The sequence below is a fragment of the Prunus dulcis genome, chromosome 5 (genome assembly GCF_902201215.1).
Source record: "Prunus dulcis chromosome 5, ALMONDv2, whole genome shotgun sequence".
Classification (NCBI taxonomy): Eukaryota; Viridiplantae; Streptophyta; class Magnoliopsida; order Rosales; family Rosaceae; genus Prunus; species Prunus dulcis.
The window spans coordinates 5050090-5069031 of NC_047654.1; the positions used below are offsets into that span (position 1 = coordinate 5050090).

The following is an 18942-nucleotide window of genomic DNA, read 5'->3' on the forward strand; positions in this document are numbered from 1 at the left end:
ACTAGCCCTTTGGACATGAAAAAACAATTTTTCAATGGAATCAAACTCTAATCGAATCCTTGATTTACCAGAAATCTAACTTGAGATGCTAACTCTCTAACTAGTTTTTGGTAAATCAAAGACCGAGTAGAGTTTACCTCCAACTATAGCAGTCCAAAGAAAACAATGTCAGTTTTATGCAAAATCTGAATTTTATGCACCAACAAGCAGGGTATATATAGTGATCCAAAAGGCTCCGCATTTAATGTTTACCAATGGAGGAAAGATTAAAATTTTAATAATAATATAATAATTAAGGTGATATAATTATTGCAGCATATTGGTATATCCTCAAAATTTCTATGTTGTCTCTAGAAATTCTGAACAAACAACTCCAATGAATCATGTGGACTGTCTAGATTAAACTAATACACTATGTGCCGAACACCTAATTAGCTTAAATATGGCCGCTCTTAACATGGTCAAGTTCAATACCTAATATGCATATTTATACATATCAGCCAAGTTCAATACCTAATATGTTCATTCTATCTTGACAACCTCAAAAATCAATCTCATTATCCGAGAAATTGTACACGGTGCTTGAAATTTATTTTCTAAAAGTTTAATGAAGACATAAATTTTGTTACAGAAGAAGGTTTAACAATGACAGAGTGCCACATATAAATTAATAAACAATGTAAATTCCAAGCTTCGAAAGTAATATGTTCACTGATGGCAGCCATAAAATGAATTACTTTATTCTCATATGTGGAATATAAATAATTGAGAATACTGAAAATTTTAAAATTCAAAGAAAATTTACCATACGAAGATTTACATTAGTGGAATGCTTTGGCTTAGGATTTCTTCGGTTAAAAAGTTAATAATAAAGTGGCCAACAAGTCTAGACTAGTGGAAAAAAACCTTAACTTGTAGACTAGTTTCAGGTTTGAACCCATGATACCTTACTAAAAAGGGTGCTTCCAAGTGAGTAGCATTAGAAGATTAAGTTAGGGCTTCGAAAATCAGACATACCTTATATGACAAAGCCCTAATTTAAGTTAGGGTCAGAAACAGATATCAGACATACCAAATTTGGAAACAGAAACAATTAGTCCTAAGCCATTTCCAAATTTATCTTTGTTAGTTGTACGATATTTAATATTATTGTGCATATTTTGATGATAACAAATTGTTCCTTATTTATCTAATGTATTTCAAGTGTGATAAGTTGTAAGGAGCAGGTATTCTCAAATAGATCAAAAACACTATACACACTGGAAAACTTTTGGAACATTGAAGCAAGAAGCCGATACTCAAGCATATATTTCTTCAATATGGAAGAGTTAGGTTATTCTTGTAAAACTCTTTGTGAATTGAACATCTAAGGCTCTTAAATTAGATTGACCTTAGGTTCCTTCATGCATTCATATCATACATGCAAAATTGTTTTATCAAAATTTTGGCTAAGTATGAAAAATGCTTTTTCAGAATAATCATTTTGTCAAAGTAATTTTTTGCGGCTTTTATTCCCTACATATCAAATAAGAAAACCTGATTTTATGAGATTTTATATGAAGTATATATTGACTTAATAAGCCTTCAATTTTAGTCCAAATCGCATGTTGAACTAAAACCGATTTTTCATATTTTGATTTGGTGGGAATTTGATTTTCTATTATTTTTATTTGAACCAAATGGGGGGTACTTCCTTATTTACATTGTACACTTAAGTAAATGGAGTAATATAAAAATAAATGAAAGTAAAAGGACAAAGATTTACTTAAATGTTGGAAATGGAAATAAGGTTAGCTGAACACTGTTCCAACGGATCTGTTTTCTAACAGCTATATTTTTAACGACTATACTTCCCAACAACTATATTTTTAACGGCTATATTTCCCAACAGCTATATTCCTAACGGCTCTATCTTTCCACCAACTATATTTCTATACTTATAAATATGTATTCAGATTTTTGGTGAAGACAACAACTCAACATATTCATCCAAGCTTACAATCATTCATCATACTTTGGATATCTTTTTCTCTTGAGCCATTCATTGTTCAAATTCATACAAGAGTTATAGTGTCCAAAATTACGTATGTAATCACCTACTCATAAAGAAGAGTTATCTTTGTGTGAGGTTCAATTGTATATCCCTCTCAAATAGGAGAGACTTTTGTTCCGAGAGTTATTTCATTCAAACTTGTAAAAAGGGTTGGTTTGACCCTGTGAGGTGAGAAGGGTGTCTTCCATCTTGTATTAGAGTGGTGTGCTCTGACAGTGTAAAGCTTTCAACTCCACCTGCAATGAGTTTTTCCAAGATAGTGGATCAAACTCTCAAGTGGTGTGCTTGAGGACTGGATGTAGGTCAGGTGGACTGAACCAGTATAAAACTCTGAGTTTGAATCTATCTTTCCCTATTTCTTTATTATTGTGCTTGTCAAATTCAATTATTTGTGTTTAAATTTAAATTTGCAACAATCTTGCTCAAGTGATTAAGATAATTTATCTATGCACCCGTGGTCCTAAATTTGATTCCCAACTTCCCCAATATCACGTGTATACTAATTAGTCAAATAACCCAACTAATAAACTATTAATTGATTTTTTTTTTTTTCCTCACCTCTATTTGTGGCACATTTGAGGTTCCAGTTAACCATAATAGAAATATGAAACAATAACTTTTGAGTTTTTCTATTTAAACCCCACACTTTTCTTTGTTCACCCTAATACTTAAATCATTAAGCTCTTAAGTTTTATTATTGTGAAAAAAGACAAAAAAGGTCATCCTACTTAATACTTAACCTTAGTACATCTGTACACACCCCACCACTCTTCATATTAAGTTTTAGAAAAACACAAACTTCTTTACACCATATTTCCATATTACTCTTCTCTTTTAATCTAAGAAACCTATTACACTCTCATCATCTTTTCACAAACCCTAAATACGGTATGCAAATAGTGGCTTGTGGGTCGTCCATTGAGGTATGTAATGTGAGATTATTTCTTGGTTTGGGACTCTCCCCATAATTATTGAGGATGATGTGATTAAAGACTTGTTGTAATTCTGTTTGTTATCAATCCATCGTTATCAATACAACTATTTTTAATTTAGTTCACAAGCTATTTGGTCATAAAAGACCAAAATAAAAGAAAAAAAATATCATCAATATAGAGTGAAATATTTTCTAGATTGGGTTGGCTTTTCAACGACTTGAAAGAGTTCAATAATTTTATGTACTAGAGTTTGAAGTTTCTCTCGCTGAATTTGACCTTTGTTCAACTGTTCAAGGCCCAAAAGACTCAAGCACAAATTGTAAGGCGTGTGTTGTTGATGCAAGCAAAGAGCTTGATCAATGCTGCCCTTATTTGGGCAAAGTGAGTGATAACAAAAACAAGTTCTATTTATGAAACGATCAAGTAGATGAACCCAAACCAGACACAAATAAATGAAGGTTAAGATAGTGGGGTGGGGTGTGAGATTGATGAGTTTTTTTTTTTTTTTTTTTTTTTTTTGCTAGGTGTGTATTTAAGGGTAGTTTAGGAAGATAGTGGGGCTTTCTTAGAAATTGTGAAAATTTGCATTAGAAATAAGGGTAAACTTAGAATATAGGTAACAAAGAAAAGTACGGGGTTTAAATAGAAAAACTCTTAACTTTTTTTTATAAATTAGAACTCATTCTAGTTATCTCTCTTAGATGTAAAACTATCATTTTATCACCGAAGCTTCCAATATATATAATCAGATTGCACATGTGCAAATGTTCTGTGCCCTATTGATATTTCCTATTTCCAATTGATATAATTTTGTATTGTGGGGTGGGGTGATATTTGGGTTTGTCATGTCAGGAGTATTATTATTCACTTTCTTTAGGAACGTTGATAAAGATTGATAGCATTCAAACCATATCAGTATGTTTCCTTTTTCTTATATTTAAAAAAGATTGGAGTGTAACAACTTCACCAAAATCCATTCATTTTCAGTTCACAATTCGTATAAAAATGAGGAAAATGGTTGGGAAAACGAAACACAAACTTGACACCAACACCACAATTTTCGACATCTCACTGCGCTCCGATTTCCTTGCCAACAAAAACAACACCAGAAAGCCACCAAAACCACCATGTTCATGTTTCGTCAAGCCTCAAGCCTCTTGGGTCGACCCGCTTGCCCGACCAGGATCCGAGCCTTGTGCACAGAGGTGCCGGCGGCCAATCCCAACGCCGACTCAGCCTTCATCGAGTCATGGAAGAAAGTGATACCAATCATGGACCCACCCAAAACTCCATCAACCTATATGGAGCTCCGCCCTCCCACCCCTTCTTCTCTCCCTTCCAAACTCACCGTCAACTTTGTCCTCCCCTACTCCTCTGAGCTCTCTGGCAAAGAGGTCTGCGCATATATGCCCTTCTGGCTTTTTCCTTCTTTTCTTTTGTTCTTGGCTTTTGTTTGGATTTCGGTTATTAATTTGCTTTCCTTTAGTTTTTCAAATTTTTAATGCCTGATCATTTGCTTTATGTTTTGTATTTTCCCATATTGTTTGGATTGGATTTGCTGATTGGGTGTTAAATCTTGTCATTATTTGGATTTGTAGGCTAATGTGACCGAAATTTTGGTATATGTGTGTACCGTCTGGATTAGTTGATCAATATTTGTGACTGATTTGTGAATTTATTTGAAGAAGGACAGATTAATTTAATGGAGATGAACTGATTAATCATTAAATTTTGTACTGTTAGTTTTTTATGCTCCATTCTTTAACTCGATGGTTGAGGACAAATGTTATATGAGATAGGGTTATTAAATTCATGCTTTATGGCCAATGGGGTCGAGCCTAGTGAAAAAGGGTCTTGACGACTTGCAGACTAGAGGTCTCATGTTCGAACCCCCATGGCATCATAGTTATGTATGTGCGTGTGTGAGAAATCATCCTCCCTTGTAATTTAGACTATCGCTTGTACTAAAAAAATTCATATTTTATGTTTCATCTTAATTTTTTATTCTTTCATGATATTTGAGTTGTGGGAATTTACATTAGACGGCTTCTCGTGGTTTAGAAGGTGTGTTTACTCTTCTAAATGGTCGTTCATCTTTATCTGGGATTTTATTTTATTTTTTTGGTAGCTGGGATGGTCGTTCGTCGTTCATCTTTATCTGATATTCAGTAATTTCCGGCAGCTTGATGGCTGCAAAAAGGTTTGATATTCAGTTTGGCGACCATTCATAAATGGCTTATCCATATGCTTTTCTGTTACAGCCCTGAGTTCATATCCCAAACCAAGTTTACTTGTTGTACAAGAATCAGTTATCTTTATTTTTAATTTTTGAACACTGTTGATACTGCTTCTATAAAAAGCACTGCCACTCATAAGCGCACTTTTATTACAATAACGTCGATACTTTTGTTGAAAATTCAAGTGCTTCTTGGACACCATTCTGTTTACTTTTCTGATGCCTATTAAGAACTTCAATGACATGTTTCAGGTTGACATGGTTATGGTACCAGCAACAACTGGACAAATGGGTGTTTTGCCTGGCCATGTAGCAACAATCGCAGAGCTTAAGCCCGGTATCCTCTCGGTGCACGAAGGGAGCGAAGTGACCAAGTATTTTGTGAGCAGTGGCTTTGCTTTTATTCATGCAAATTCTGTTGCTGATATAGTTGCTGTGGAGGCTTTTCCAATTGACCAGATTGATGCAAGCTTAGTGCAAAAGGGACTTGCAGAGTTCACCCAGAAGCTCAGTTCAGCCACAACCGATTTGGAGAAAGCTGAAGCGCAGATTGGGGTTGATGTTCATAGTGCTCTCAACTCTGCTGTCACTGGTTGATCATTTTGCCATGCTTCAACCATTAGTTTTTCCTCCTCCTCCTCCTCCTTCATGCCAGTGGCTATTCGATCTTATTCCTTGAGCAGTAATCTTGCTTGAACGATTTTGTCTACATCATTTTCAGAGAAATAAAGTATTTCAGAACCCATGATTTTTATTTTTATGTTTTGCCCAGCTTAAAGGGGAAGAGGTTTTTTCACATACACTGCTAAGGTGTCATGGAAATTTTAACCTGAAACCCAAGTAAGGACCCGTGGTTTTTTTTTATCTTTGTTCAAAATGTGTCTCAAGTTGGGAGCTTATTAGGTCGTGACTTGTGTGATACCACATAATTGGAAGAACTCAATAAATAAATAAAAGCTCGTTACCACAAGTTCACAACCACAGGTCCACAGGCCCACAGGCATCAATTTGGTTGTAGAACCGACCCCCGGTTCACCAGAAAAGCATCAGTTGATTTCCCTTCCGTTTTTCTCGGTCAGTTTTTTTTGTGTTTCTGGGAATTTTTTCCCAGACCCAAGTGAATCGATTAATTCTAGGTAGAAAAAATAAATAAATAAAATATAATAAAAAAACTAGTTCAAGACACTCAAAGGCTTTCCCGACATCCTCATCTTGGTTCACCCACATAGAACCACCTGATACCCGCCACTGGAAGATTGAGTATGAGTTACTAGGGAGCAGGTTTGAGGCAATACGGCACCAGTATGAGGGGTACGGGGATGATGTGTTGCCACACATTCTGTTTTGCGTTGATTCTGATCCTGAGTCCTCGTCTTATTTCTGGATTAGTCCAATATCTGCTCTGCCTTCACTTTGTCTCACCCCCGTACCCTTTGTCTTTATATCTGCTCTACCTTCAAATTCGCATTCATACTCACCTCTAAAATCAGATCAAACACCTCCAGAATGACGGAGCTTGTGGATTCCCACAAGCCATATTTCATGTTGTTTTGTGTTTGTGTATCTCCTCTTAATAAATTCCAACTTGGACTTAAGATCATGGTCTTGTATCAAGTCTAGCTGATATTTTCCACCACTGTATTTTATCATCTTTCTTTTCCATGGCTCTTCACTCACTTCAGACACCAAAAGTTCCAAACCCGCCTCTGAAAACATCTCATCTGAATAGTTCACCTCTGAATTGCCCACCACTAAGCAATTTTTCAGTTTGCCCAAACCCTCCCCCTGCTTTTGCTTTATGTCCTCCACCATTGCCTTCCACTGAAGCTCAGCCGCTTCCCCATCATCCTCATCTTGTACATATTTTATAATATCATGTGGAAACAAAGCATCTGGCTTTATTATGCCATTGCCGCCTCTTAAATTGCCTCCTCATCCTGCTGCTGCTGTTGCTTTCACCTCCTCCAAGTCCTTCTTAACCACACAGCCCCCTCCGATTTTAAAGAAGTATTAACGCTGGATACATCTGATTCTGGAGGCAAAAGCCTCCTCTCAATGCTTTCATGCAGAAAAATGGCTCTGTAGAGGCCGCAGTCTATGGTGCAACACTCTGCAGCCCGGGATACCAAAAGATCAGCATCAATTTCGTGGTGGCTATCACCTTTGCGGTGGAATTCGTCGTACTCTTTATATCAGTCAAATAATCAGATGGCTTCATTTTGAGCTTGTGCTGCTTCATTTTTTTCTATATCAGAGTTCAACAGCTCCACAAATATATCTACAACTCGTGTAACAATCTGTAATGTGGGTCACTGTCGTATACCTATCAGGATGAAGATGAAGATGAAGATGCCCAGCAGCAGCATCAACGTCGTTGTCTAGAACTAGAATGTGGTGCACAATCATATCGACAAGTGTATCCAAACCCGCAGTCCGAGGCAAGTCGGCAATAGCGTGGAGAATTGCGGACTTGAATTGCAGAATGATATATTTAAAGATGTTACTCTCGCGAAAGAAACAACCGGTCACACTGGAGAAAGAGACCGGTCGCCACAGCTTGGAGCTGAAGATGGTGCTCTCTGTGAAGAAACAACATGTCGCACTGGTGAAAGCGACTAGTCACCACAGCCTGGCGATGATGAAATCGTTCTATGTGAAGAAGCCACCAGTAGCACTGGAGAAAGTGACCGATCGCCACAACCTGAAAAGTGTGGTAGTGGCCCTTGTGATCCGTGTGCAGCTGAGTTCGATGCAAGACCCCCCTCTCCCCTGTCATTGCTTCAATCAAGTAGTGATAGTGAGATAATCTCTGATGATCTATCTATGCCAAGCTATGAGTTGTGTTGCCCAAGGAATCAACCTTAGATGGGGGTGAATAAGGTTAATTGCTATTTTGAATTTAAACACAGATAAGTAAATTGACATGCATAAAGAGATAGGGAAAGAGAGATTCAAACTCAGAGATTTATACTGGTTCAATCCACCTAACCTACATCCAGTCCTCAAGCACACCACTTTAGAGTTCGATCCACTGTTGAAAAACTCCTTGCAGGTGGAGTTGAAACCTTTACACTGTCAGAGCACACCACTCCTTCACAGCTAGAGCACACCACTCTAAGATACAAGATGGAAGACACCCTCTCACCTCACAGGGTCAAACCAACCCTTTTTACAAGTTTGAATGAAATAACTCTCTAAACAAAAAAATCTCTCCTATTTGAGAGGGATATACAATTGAACCTCACACAAAGATAACTCCCCTTTCTGAGAGGTGATTACAGACGTAATTTTGGACATTATAACTCATGTATGAATTTGAACAAGGAATAGCTCAAGAGAAAATGATATTCATAGTATAATGAATGCTTGTCAGCTTGAATGAATATGTTGAATTGTTGTCTTCACCAAAAATCTGAATACATATTTATAAGTATGGAAATATAGCTGTTGGAAAGATAGAGTTGTTAGGAATATAGCTGTTTGGAAATATAGCCATTAAAAGTATAGTTGTTGGAAAACGAATCCGTTGGAACAGTGTTCAGCCAAGCTTTCAAATGTCTTTGTATTTTTACTTTCATTTATTTGTAAATAAGGAAGTACCCCCATTTGGATTCAAATAAAAATAATAGAAAATCAAATTCCCACCAAATCAAAATATGAAAAATCGGTTTTAGTTCAACATGCGATTTGGAATAAAAATGAAGGCTTATAAAGTCAATATATACTTCATATAAAAATCTCATAAAATCATGTTTTCTTATTTGATATGTAGGGAATAAAAGCCGCCAAAAATTATCTTTAGAAAATGATAATTCTGAAAAAGTATTTTTCATACTTAGCCAAAATTTTGATAAAACAATTTTGCATGTATGATATGAATGCATGAAGGAACCTAAGGTCAATCTAGGTAAAGAGCCTTAGATGTTCAATTCACAAAGAATTTTACAAGAATAATCTAACTCTTCCGTATTGAAGAAATATCTGCTTGAGTATCGGCTTCTTGCTTCAATGTTCCAAAAGTCTTCCAGTGTGTATAGTGTTTTTGATCCATTTGAGAATACCTCCTCCTTACAACTTATCACACTTGAAATACATTAGATAAATAAGGAACAATTTTTTATCATCAAAATATGCACAATAATATTAAAGATCATACGGCTAACAAGTTGCCCCTACATACCACTTGTGAAAAACCTAATGCAAGTCTAAATATCTCATTAGCCACTATGTGTCAACTCATTGTTTATCTAAGTCATATGCATCTTATTTGTGTCAATTATCTAGTGTATGTGTGCCAACTAAGCTATCGGATGCTTTATCTAACCCCAAAAGGATGGATGCCTTAAACAAGAATAAAACATGGGATTTAGTTCTTTTGCAATGCAGATGGGTGTTTACTTTAAAGCATAAGGCTGATGGTTTCATTGACAATTACAAGGCTAGATTGGTGGCAAAAGGTTATACTCAGACCTATGGAGTAGATTATTTGGAAACTTTTGCTCCAGTAGCAAAGCTCAATACTGTGTGTGTACTCTTGTCCCTGGCTGCTAATTGTGATTGGGCTTGTTACAGTTTGATGTAAAAAAATGTATTCCTACATGGTGAGCTCAAAGAAGAAATATACATGGATCCTCCCCGTAGTATTCCTGTGACCTCCAAGGAGGGTGTTGTGTGTAAGTTGCGAAAATTCTTATATGGATTAAAGTAGTCTCCAAGAGCATGGTTATGGAGGTTTGTAGCATCTATTAAGAAATTTGAGTATGTGCAGAGTAACTCATACCATACTTTATTTCTAAGCGTCATAAAGGTAAATTGACAACTTTAATTATTTATGTTGATGATATGATTGTGACTGAAGATGATCAGGCAGAAATGCAAAATCTTCATAAGTATATGGCTTCCAAATTTGAGATGAAGTCATTGGGTGATTTGAAGTACTTTCTTGGGATTGAAGTTTCCATATCTAAATATGGTATTTTTCTATTCCAAAGAAAGTGTGTTTTGGATTTACTTATAGAGACTGGAATGTTGGATTGTAAACCAATTGATACCCCTAATGAACAGAATCATAAAGTTAAGGTTGTATCCTAATCAAGTCCCTACAAACAAGGTCTTTGTGAAACCCCATATTTGTTTATATTAATATTTCATAAAACTATTTATTTACAATTATTAGTTTTCAAACTATATAAATAATAATATATTAAGTTGTATGACAAGCCACATGAATCTAGCTATAGCCTATCAAACCTCATTGTATGGCTTGAACTATAGCAATTCATTTAATATTCATTCTATACACACAAAAGCTGTTGTTGCTTACTAAGCTTTCTCTTAAAAGTGACGTGTTGCATTATGGAGTCTTCGAAAAAATAATTGAAGCATGAGGTGGTATGTTTTGGCATGAGGTGTAAGAACAATAGATATTCTTATAAACGTAATTGGCAAGTGCTCACTAAGCACTCTCCAGAGAGCCAGCACCTAAGGATTAATTGGGGTGGCAGTTTACTTTCAAGCCACACATGTAGTCTAGAAATCCCTAGGATGTAGTCTAGAAATCCCTAGGCTAGTTATATGGCACAATGTTAAGCTTCATCTATATATTTTTGCAGACTCTAGCTTACTATAAATAGCCTTACCTAATAGTTCTTGAATCATAGGTTCTTCAATTGCTTTAAGTTTCCTAAAATCGTAGACAGAAAAAAAGGTGAGAACTGAAGTATAGTAAGATTTTGGAGAAGCTCAAAGTGTTTGGACTTGCAACTGGGAGTTGTACAATAGCTTTGGATTTGAGGTAGGGGTTTCTCTTGGGGAAGCTTTACATAAATTGATTTAATTAAATATTGTGAACACTATATTATGCTTGGTAATATTATTTGATTATTATCCTTGATATTGGGTGTTTACATGTTGTCAATTATCATTATAATTTGATTAATATTGACATGTTCATATGTTATCGGTGGTAGTTGGAATTCTTGGGTTGATAAAGAAATTATGAAAATAGGATAATGGGAAGAATCTTTTTTGTAGTTGAGTCTAACCATTGTAGGGACCAAGTTCAGGCAAGCCCATGTGCACAGTAGATTAGGAAATCGGTGGTATAATTGTCGATTGGGTGATTTGGGCTTGGAAATCAATGGTGTAGACAAGATGACTAGCAAAAGGGGAATTATGGGATAACTGATATGGGTGTTAGTTTATATAATGGGGCATTCGGAATCACAGTGGTAAAATGCATGGTATGGGACATGCAGATTTGCTTGCCCTATTATATAGATTAATGGGGGTTAGGTAGAATTGAAGTTCATTCATGCATTGCATAAATTGTACATTATAAATCTCACCAATCACATAAGACATAGGATCCCTACTGAGCATGTAATGCTCACCCCTTATTGAATCTATTGCAGGCTTTGAATCTGAAGTTTAGTTTTTGCCGAGGAAACAAGACGAACAGGTTGTGGATAGTTGTGAATGTTTTCTTAAAACTTTGTTACTTTCTTGTTATTTTGCTTGTAAAATTTCAATGTAAATTACTTTGACTTAAATAGAATTTTATGTTCAATCTTCATGTTTCTTGATATTTAAATTTTTAGTTTTAGTTTTTCTTTTACCTCGCACTCCCAAAAGAAAAAAATTTTAAAATTGGGGTGTGATAGTCTTAAATATCGATAGTTCCAGAAATATCGATGGTTCAAAAACATGAAAATATCGGGAAAATATCGATATCGATAAAAATTGGATAAAAACCACTGAAATTGTGATAAATACATGGAAATTTTTAATGAAACTTTTGAAAGTCAATCATCTATTATTTTGACACAAAAAATTGGAAGGAAATGCATTGCATAGTGGGTTTGAGTGATTTAAGTTGATTATATTGTGAGCTGACAAACTCTGTGACTTAGAAAATCTGGAGTAATTAATGAAAGAGAATTACACCGCCTAGTAATTTATTTATCATTTTTTAGTACAATATTTTACACTTTATAAATTGCATGGTAAGATACATGAGTAACCTTATCTCATGTTATTCACTGAACATGATACACGTTCTTATATTTATTATTTTATCAAAAATTGAAAAATAATTAAAGATGTAAACCAACTTGATTTGTCGTGAAAAATAGGCACTTTTCCATGCTTAAAAAATAATAGTGAAGATTGAAAATTAACTAAGAACATAAATAAATTTATCCAAGGAAGAATTAAATAGGAAATAAAGAAAATGATTATAGAGATTTAAGTAATTAAGCAACAATTTATCATGGTACACGTTCTTATATTTATTATTTATCAAAAATTGAAAAATAATTAAAGATGTAAACCAATTTGATTTTTGATGAAAATTAGGCACTTTACCATGCTTAAAAAATAATAGTGAAGATTGAAAATTAACTAAGAACATAAATAAATTTATCCAAGGAATAATTAAATAGTAAATAATGAAAATGATTATAGAGATTTAAGTAAGCAACAATTTGAAGGGGAATTTAGTAATGTAAGTACTTATAATGAATAATAAAATAATCAATAACATTAAATAGATTAAATAGAAAAGAAATAAATTATATTAAGTAATTAAGTAACTGATCAACAATATAAAACAATAAGTAATTATGTTAATTTCTATTTTGAGAAACCGCTCGCAAGTATTATAAATACGAGATTCCATAGTTTATAATCATAAAGTGATGACTAGTGTGGTGGTTAAGTGGCTGCAGATCTTGGAGAAGCAATTTTTTTTTAAAGCACAGCAATACCAAACTAATGGCCCGTTTGGGAGTACTTCTGTAACAGTTAAACGAGATCATAATTTAATTAAGAGATTTATGTCTATTAGGACTATAATTAGGATTTTATCTTATTTCCTATACTAGGGTTACACCCTTATATTATAAATACTCCTTTTGGAGAATGACTCATATATAATCTTTCCCGCTCAGACATAAACACAAAACAAAACGTTTACAACTCCAAATTCAATTCTGCAGCCAGAGAAGCACACAGACTGTGAGAGAGAGAGAGAGAGAGAGAGAGAAAGAGAGATTGTGTGTGTGTGTGTGTGAGGCAGGAAGAGTAGGATAGAATGAAGTACGTTTTGGTAACAGGTGGTGTGGTGAGTGGGCTGGGCAAAGGCGTCACTGCCAGCAGTATCGGCGTCGTCCTCAAAGCCTGTGGCCTTCGCGTCACCTCCATCAAAATCGGTCTTCTTCTTCTTCTTTCTTTTTTCTCTTTCTTTCTTACTATCTCTACTATAAATGCTTCAATTTTTTTCTTTATTAATTTGATTTTGGTTCAACAATTTGCAGATCCATACTTGAACATAGATGCTGGCACCATGTCTCCCTTTGAACATGGGGAGGTTTTTGTTCTCGATGATGGTGGAGAGGTATTTCGCTTTGGACTTGTTTCCTTTTTTTGGTTTAAATATTTATGATACACTTAAGCAGTGCCAAGACAGTACGTAATACTTCACCTTGCCTTTGAAATACTATCTTTATGTTTTATGCTGCTGCTGTGCCTGAGTTTAAACTTTAATCGTAATAGGTTGATTTAGACCTCGGCAACTATGAACGATTCCTAGATGTCACTCTTACTAGGGACAACAACATTACCACTGGGAAGATATATCAGGTGTGGGCTTATATTTTCCTAATAGGGATGTGTCTCCATCTCCCCTTCATGAAATGTTGATTTTTTTATTTTAATGGGTTCCTCATTTTTATTTTTGAAATCAGTCTGTCCTGGATAAGGAGCGGAGAGGCGATTACCTTGGAGAGACTATTCAGGTGATGATACAAAATTACAAATGTTAATGAGTCATAACTTTTTTTTTTTTATTTATTTTTTTTTATCACTTGCACTACTGATGACTGGCTTCCTGCCATGTTTGAGTCGATTTAGGTTGTTCCACACATCACTGATGCCATTAAGACCTGGGTCGAATCAATTTCTCTCATTCCCGTCGATGGAAAAGAAGGCCCTGCAGATGTTTGTGTTATAGAGTTGGGTGGGACTGTGGGTAAGTGATAGTTAAAACATAGATACTTTATATGACTCATTGTTCTTTCTCTGTGTTTATGTGCAAGAGCTAACTATTTTCTTTTTTCTTAGGTGACATTGAATCCAGGCCATTCATTGAGGCTCTGCGCCAATTGTCTTTTTCAGTTGGTAAGGTTGTGGTGTATGCTGTTTTTTGAGGAATTTTAATGGTTCTATTTATGAGATCATTTCTTCGCCCACATGCTTGATTTAGATTGGTGATTATGTTTTTATGTTGTGTGGTCAAAATAGATTATCCAATTACTGCCGTAGGAATATGCAGTGAGATCTAATAAGGACATGTTTAGATTGTTGGTCCAATATGTTATGAGCGCTAAACTTAATATACTTCCACTGTTTAAACTTCATCGAGAGCTTGCTGCTCTGCTTTTTCCGGTGTATAGATGTAATGGAATGTGGGATATCCAGAACTAAAAGTAACCAATTATTTCCATACGGAGTTGATATCCACTTGGATTTGAACTTTCATTGTGTTAATGATAACTGCTTATGTGGATTTAATTCTTTCCTCAGGGCAAGAAAACTTCTGTCTTATTCATGTGAGCCTGATCCCGATACTGGGTGTTGTTGGAGAGCAAGTAAGACATTGTACTTAACTATTGAATGTTATGTTTCTTCATTAGTTCCTCATAGTAGTTTGTAATCTTAGATATTAAAGTTGACTATATCTTTTGAAGAATTTGATTCATCTTTTTTTCTGGGTGACTGACTCTTGCTCTCTTTGTGTATGTGTCTGTGTGCGTTCATGTAGAAAACAAAGCCTACCCAACATAGTGTGCGGGATCTAAGAGGATTAGGCTTGACTCCTCATCTATTAGCATGTCGCTCTGCGCAGGTACTTCTTTTCATATATCTTGTTCTTACACTCACACAAGTCAAATAAGCAGATAAATTTAGCCTTAGAACTTTCATTAGGTCCCATTTAAGTCTTGCGTGGACACCTCATATTGGTGCAGTCTGGCCACGTGACTCCCTTTCTATTTTATTCTATCATTATTTCGTCAAGATTAAATTTGGTGGAGATTATTTTTTTTGTTTTTTTGTGTGACTTGCAGCCATTATTGGAAAATACGAAGGAGAAACTTTCACAATTGTGTCATGTTGCAGTAAGTTGCTGAATTAATTCTATTTGGGCTTTTTCTCATCAAACTTTGTTTTCTTGATTACAAGTTTTATATTTTCATTTTTGTTTTCTTACAGGCTGGTAATATTCTCAATATCCATGATGTACCAAACATTTGGCACATTCCTCTCTTACTTAGGGTGGGTTAAGTAACAATTCTGTCTCCTTGCAGGCTTAAATACTTATTTTACATTTTGTCTAAAGTTTTGTTCTAACTATTGTTTGACACGTTGCTGTTCAGAACCAAAATGCTCATCATTCAATTCTTCAACAACTGAATTTACTAAGGTAAGTTTCACCGTTTACTTCAGATTTAAGGCTTCAATTTTGGTTCTGGACTGATAATTAGCATCAGCCTGTTTAAAATTCTTCCTGTGTAATGAGAACAAAGCAATCTCTACGTAGAATTATGCCTGACTTGGACTCCTTTAGTTGATATTTGTGCTCTCTCTCCCTCCCTAATGACTGCAATTGTGATTATAGACTACATTTGTGATTCATTGTGATGCTCGAAATGCTACATATATAGATTACAGGAAGGTTGGCTATGTTAACTTACTGGTGTTTAATGTTCTGTTTCAGCATTGCTATGCCTCCTGATTTAAGAGATTGGACCAAGATGGCAGAGACTTACAATAATCTCACAAATTCTGTGAGTGTTATTAGATAAATGTGCAATGCTCTATTTTGGAACATTATCTCTTTTATTTTTCGATTCATCCGATGATAATCTGTTGATATTTGCAGGTGAGGATTGCCATGGTGGGGAAGTACGTTGCCTTTACAGATTCATATCTATCTGTAGTGAAGGTGTGATGCTAACTTCTGTTCTATTTTTTCGTTGGCTGGATAGATGGTGTATATGATCTCTAGTTTAGACCTTAGAATTTAGTTATTCATATAACATTCAGTTAATAGATGAGATAGTGCTGCTATGTCTCCCTGTTGCTTTGTGCCGTACATGCTTGTTAGATTATTTTGTTGTTAATAAATCGCCAACTTTACGTCTGTCGTATTATGACGGCTAAACTTTGTTGCAGGCCCTTTTACATGCTTGCGTCGCATGTTCTTTAAAGCCATCAATTGACTGGATTGCCGCTTCTGACCTTGAAGATGACAGTGCCACACTGGTATTGAACCACATCATTTGTGCTGATTTGCTTTAATATCATGTTCATATTATCTTTACTTTAGATTTGTCTTTCTCCTACAGACACCAGAAGCACATGCTGCTGCATGGGAGACTCTAAAGGTACGCTTTAAGCTAAATTATCATCCCCTCGCCAGTACAGTTGAGGGTCTGGGTAATTATGTTTCGATCTGTTCTACATTTGCAGAATGCTGCATGCGTCTTGGTTCCCGGCGGATTTGGAGATCGTGGAGTGAAAGGTATGATATTAGCTGCAAAGTATGCCAGAGAGAACAATGTTCCTTATCTTGGGATTTGTTTGGGCATGCAGATTTCCGTGATTGAGTTCGCAAGATCCGTAAGCGACATTTCTTTCACTAACATGTTTTCTTCTAATTTTAAGATCATATATCACCCGTAATTTAATTACTTGTTTTAGGTTTTGAGTTTAGAAAGGGCGGACAGCACAGAGTTCGATGAACATACACCAAATCCCGTTGTAGTTTTTATGCCTGAGGTACAAATTTATGGTGATGCTTTCCTATTCAGTTATGAAATACACATGGCTGCAACATTCTTCCCGTGCTAGTTCGTTCTTTTATGTCTGCATGTAGGGTTCAAGAACACATATGGGAAGAACAATGAGACTGGGATGCAGAAGAACACTTTTCCAGACTCCTGATTGTATTACTTCAAAGCTGTATGTTCATTATCTATTACTACGTTCAACTTGAGATATACAAGAGATAACCTGTCTGCTACTGAAAATTCAAATTATAAGTTCAGTTACCTTGTTGCATATTTATACAGTAAAGTCGATGCAGGTGCCATGTGTTCAAACACTTCCGGTCTGGAAGAACCCATGGCACACGCAATTGAACTTTTACCTTTACTGCATTTAGCTGTAAAACTCTTGAACTTTGTTGGCTAGTTTATTATTTTGCAGGAAGTCTTTCCTGACATCTCAACTATATGTTGTATCTGTGACTGCTTATATCAAAACTAATCCCAGAAGACTACCACTTTGAAACTTCTTAGTTTTCCACTATTAGCATCCACTTTTAACATTGGTAATCTGTTATCGCTATCAATTTCTAGGTACCATAACTCGGAGTATGTGGATGAACGGCATCGGCATAGATATGAGGTTGGTTGTAATTTAGTTCAGGTGAAACATGATCTTTCACAAGTGCCTTTATGTGGTGGACATGGTATGATTCCGTCATGATGCAGGTGAATCCAGATGTTATTGGAATTCTTGAAGAAGCGGGCCTAAAATTTGTAGGGAAGGATGACAGTGGAAGACGAATGGAGGTGGGTTTTCTTCTGGTCTTATGCTCACTTGTAGTGAGCATTTGTCAGAATTTACTTGGTTATAGTTGCACACAATCCTTTCTTACCATTTAATGAAAAGGATTGAATTTGAATATTTGACTTTTTACATGATTTGTGTTACTTTTCTGTTCTGCAGATTTTAGAGCTTCCAAGCCATCCATTCTATGTAGGAGTGCAATTTCATCCAGAATTTAAATCACGGCCTGGGAAGCCCTCAGCTCTCTTTTTAGGTACTAGTACAAACAAGTGAGCTTTAGATGTCATATACTCTCATTTCTTGTTATTATTACTGGGATACATGTATAGCTGCACCATGCATCTTTGAATTACTATGTTTCTCTGCTGTATCTCTAGTGTTTGATATAGAACTGGGGCCATGCTTGTTTCGAACGGATTGTCTCTTTACAATTCCCATTTACATTCAGTGAAGCTCTATCAAGTCATTAAGTCTCTGTACTTCATTTGACATCTGTGACATTGCAATTCTAGGTCTTATCTTGGCAGCAACAGGGCAGTTGGAAACATATCTTGACCAGCATCCAAATACAAGTTGACAGCATTGAGTCGCTGTCTCAATATTCCCAGATAATTTTTTCAAGGTAGATTTGAATGTGGATGTGGATGGTGCCTGGTGTAGTAAAAGCTAATGTCTTATCTAATTTTGTTACTTTGATCAGTGCACTCGCATAGTTTCAAACTTGAACATGGATCGCCGTATGAGGGAAGTTTACGATGAAAGTGGATCCTGATTGCGGAGCTAGCATCTTATCTTACTGTGGTTACACGATTTATCGCGCTGCTCAGTTCGAAGCTTATTCATATTCTTATTTTTCGGAAGGACTTCTGTAACTCTTGGAATTTTCTTTTCATCATTTATTCACACTCAAAATATGCAGGCATTTGATTCGACCCTATACAAATGACAGATTATTGTTTTAAAATATTTTATTTTGTTTTTAATTTATCAAATAGAAAATGTACGTGTAAAGTTCTTTACTTTAGTAAGGCCAAATGATTGTACAATACTGCAGTTGATGCCGCAGACTCACACTGTACTCTGTA

At 35.5% G+C, this 18942-nt stretch overlaps 2 protein-coding genes across 2 annotated transcripts; both read left to right on the plus strand.

Moving 5' to 3' along the window:
• The first annotated feature begins 4039 nt into the window (after positions 1 to 4039).
• On the plus strand, positions 4040 to 6053 carry LOC117628428 (ATP synthase subunit delta', mitochondrial). The gene is made up of 2 exons (XM_034360886.1): positions 4040 to 4382; positions 5477 to 6053. Exons 1-2 carry the CDS (start codon positions 4116 to 4118, stop codon positions 5819 to 5821), a joined length of 612 nt encoding a protein of 203 aa, XP_034216777.1. The 5' UTR covers positions 4040 to 4115; the 3' UTR covers positions 5822 to 6053.
• Positions 6054 to 13284: 7231 nt separating this feature from the next.
• Positions 13285 to 18781, plus strand: LOC117627734 (CTP synthase-like). The gene is made up of 23 exons (XM_034359960.1): positions 13285 to 13434; positions 13540 to 13619; positions 13778 to 13864; positions 13969 to 14019; positions 14135 to 14252; positions 14345 to 14401; positions 14807 to 14871; positions 15045 to 15128; positions 15349 to 15399; positions 15494 to 15556; positions 15658 to 15704; positions 15999 to 16068; positions 16164 to 16226; positions 16457 to 16546; positions 16630 to 16668; positions 16754 to 16903; positions 16985 to 17062; positions 17160 to 17245; positions 17644 to 17692; positions 17779 to 17859; positions 18017 to 18110; positions 18370 to 18479; positions 18558 to 18781. Exons 1-22 carry the CDS (start codon positions 13317 to 13319, stop codon positions 18432 to 18434), a joined length of 1686 nt encoding a protein of 561 aa, XP_034215851.1. The 5' UTR covers positions 13285 to 13316; the 3' UTR covers positions 18435 to 18479; positions 18558 to 18781.
• The last annotated feature ends 161 nt before the right edge of the window (positions 18782 to 18942 follow it).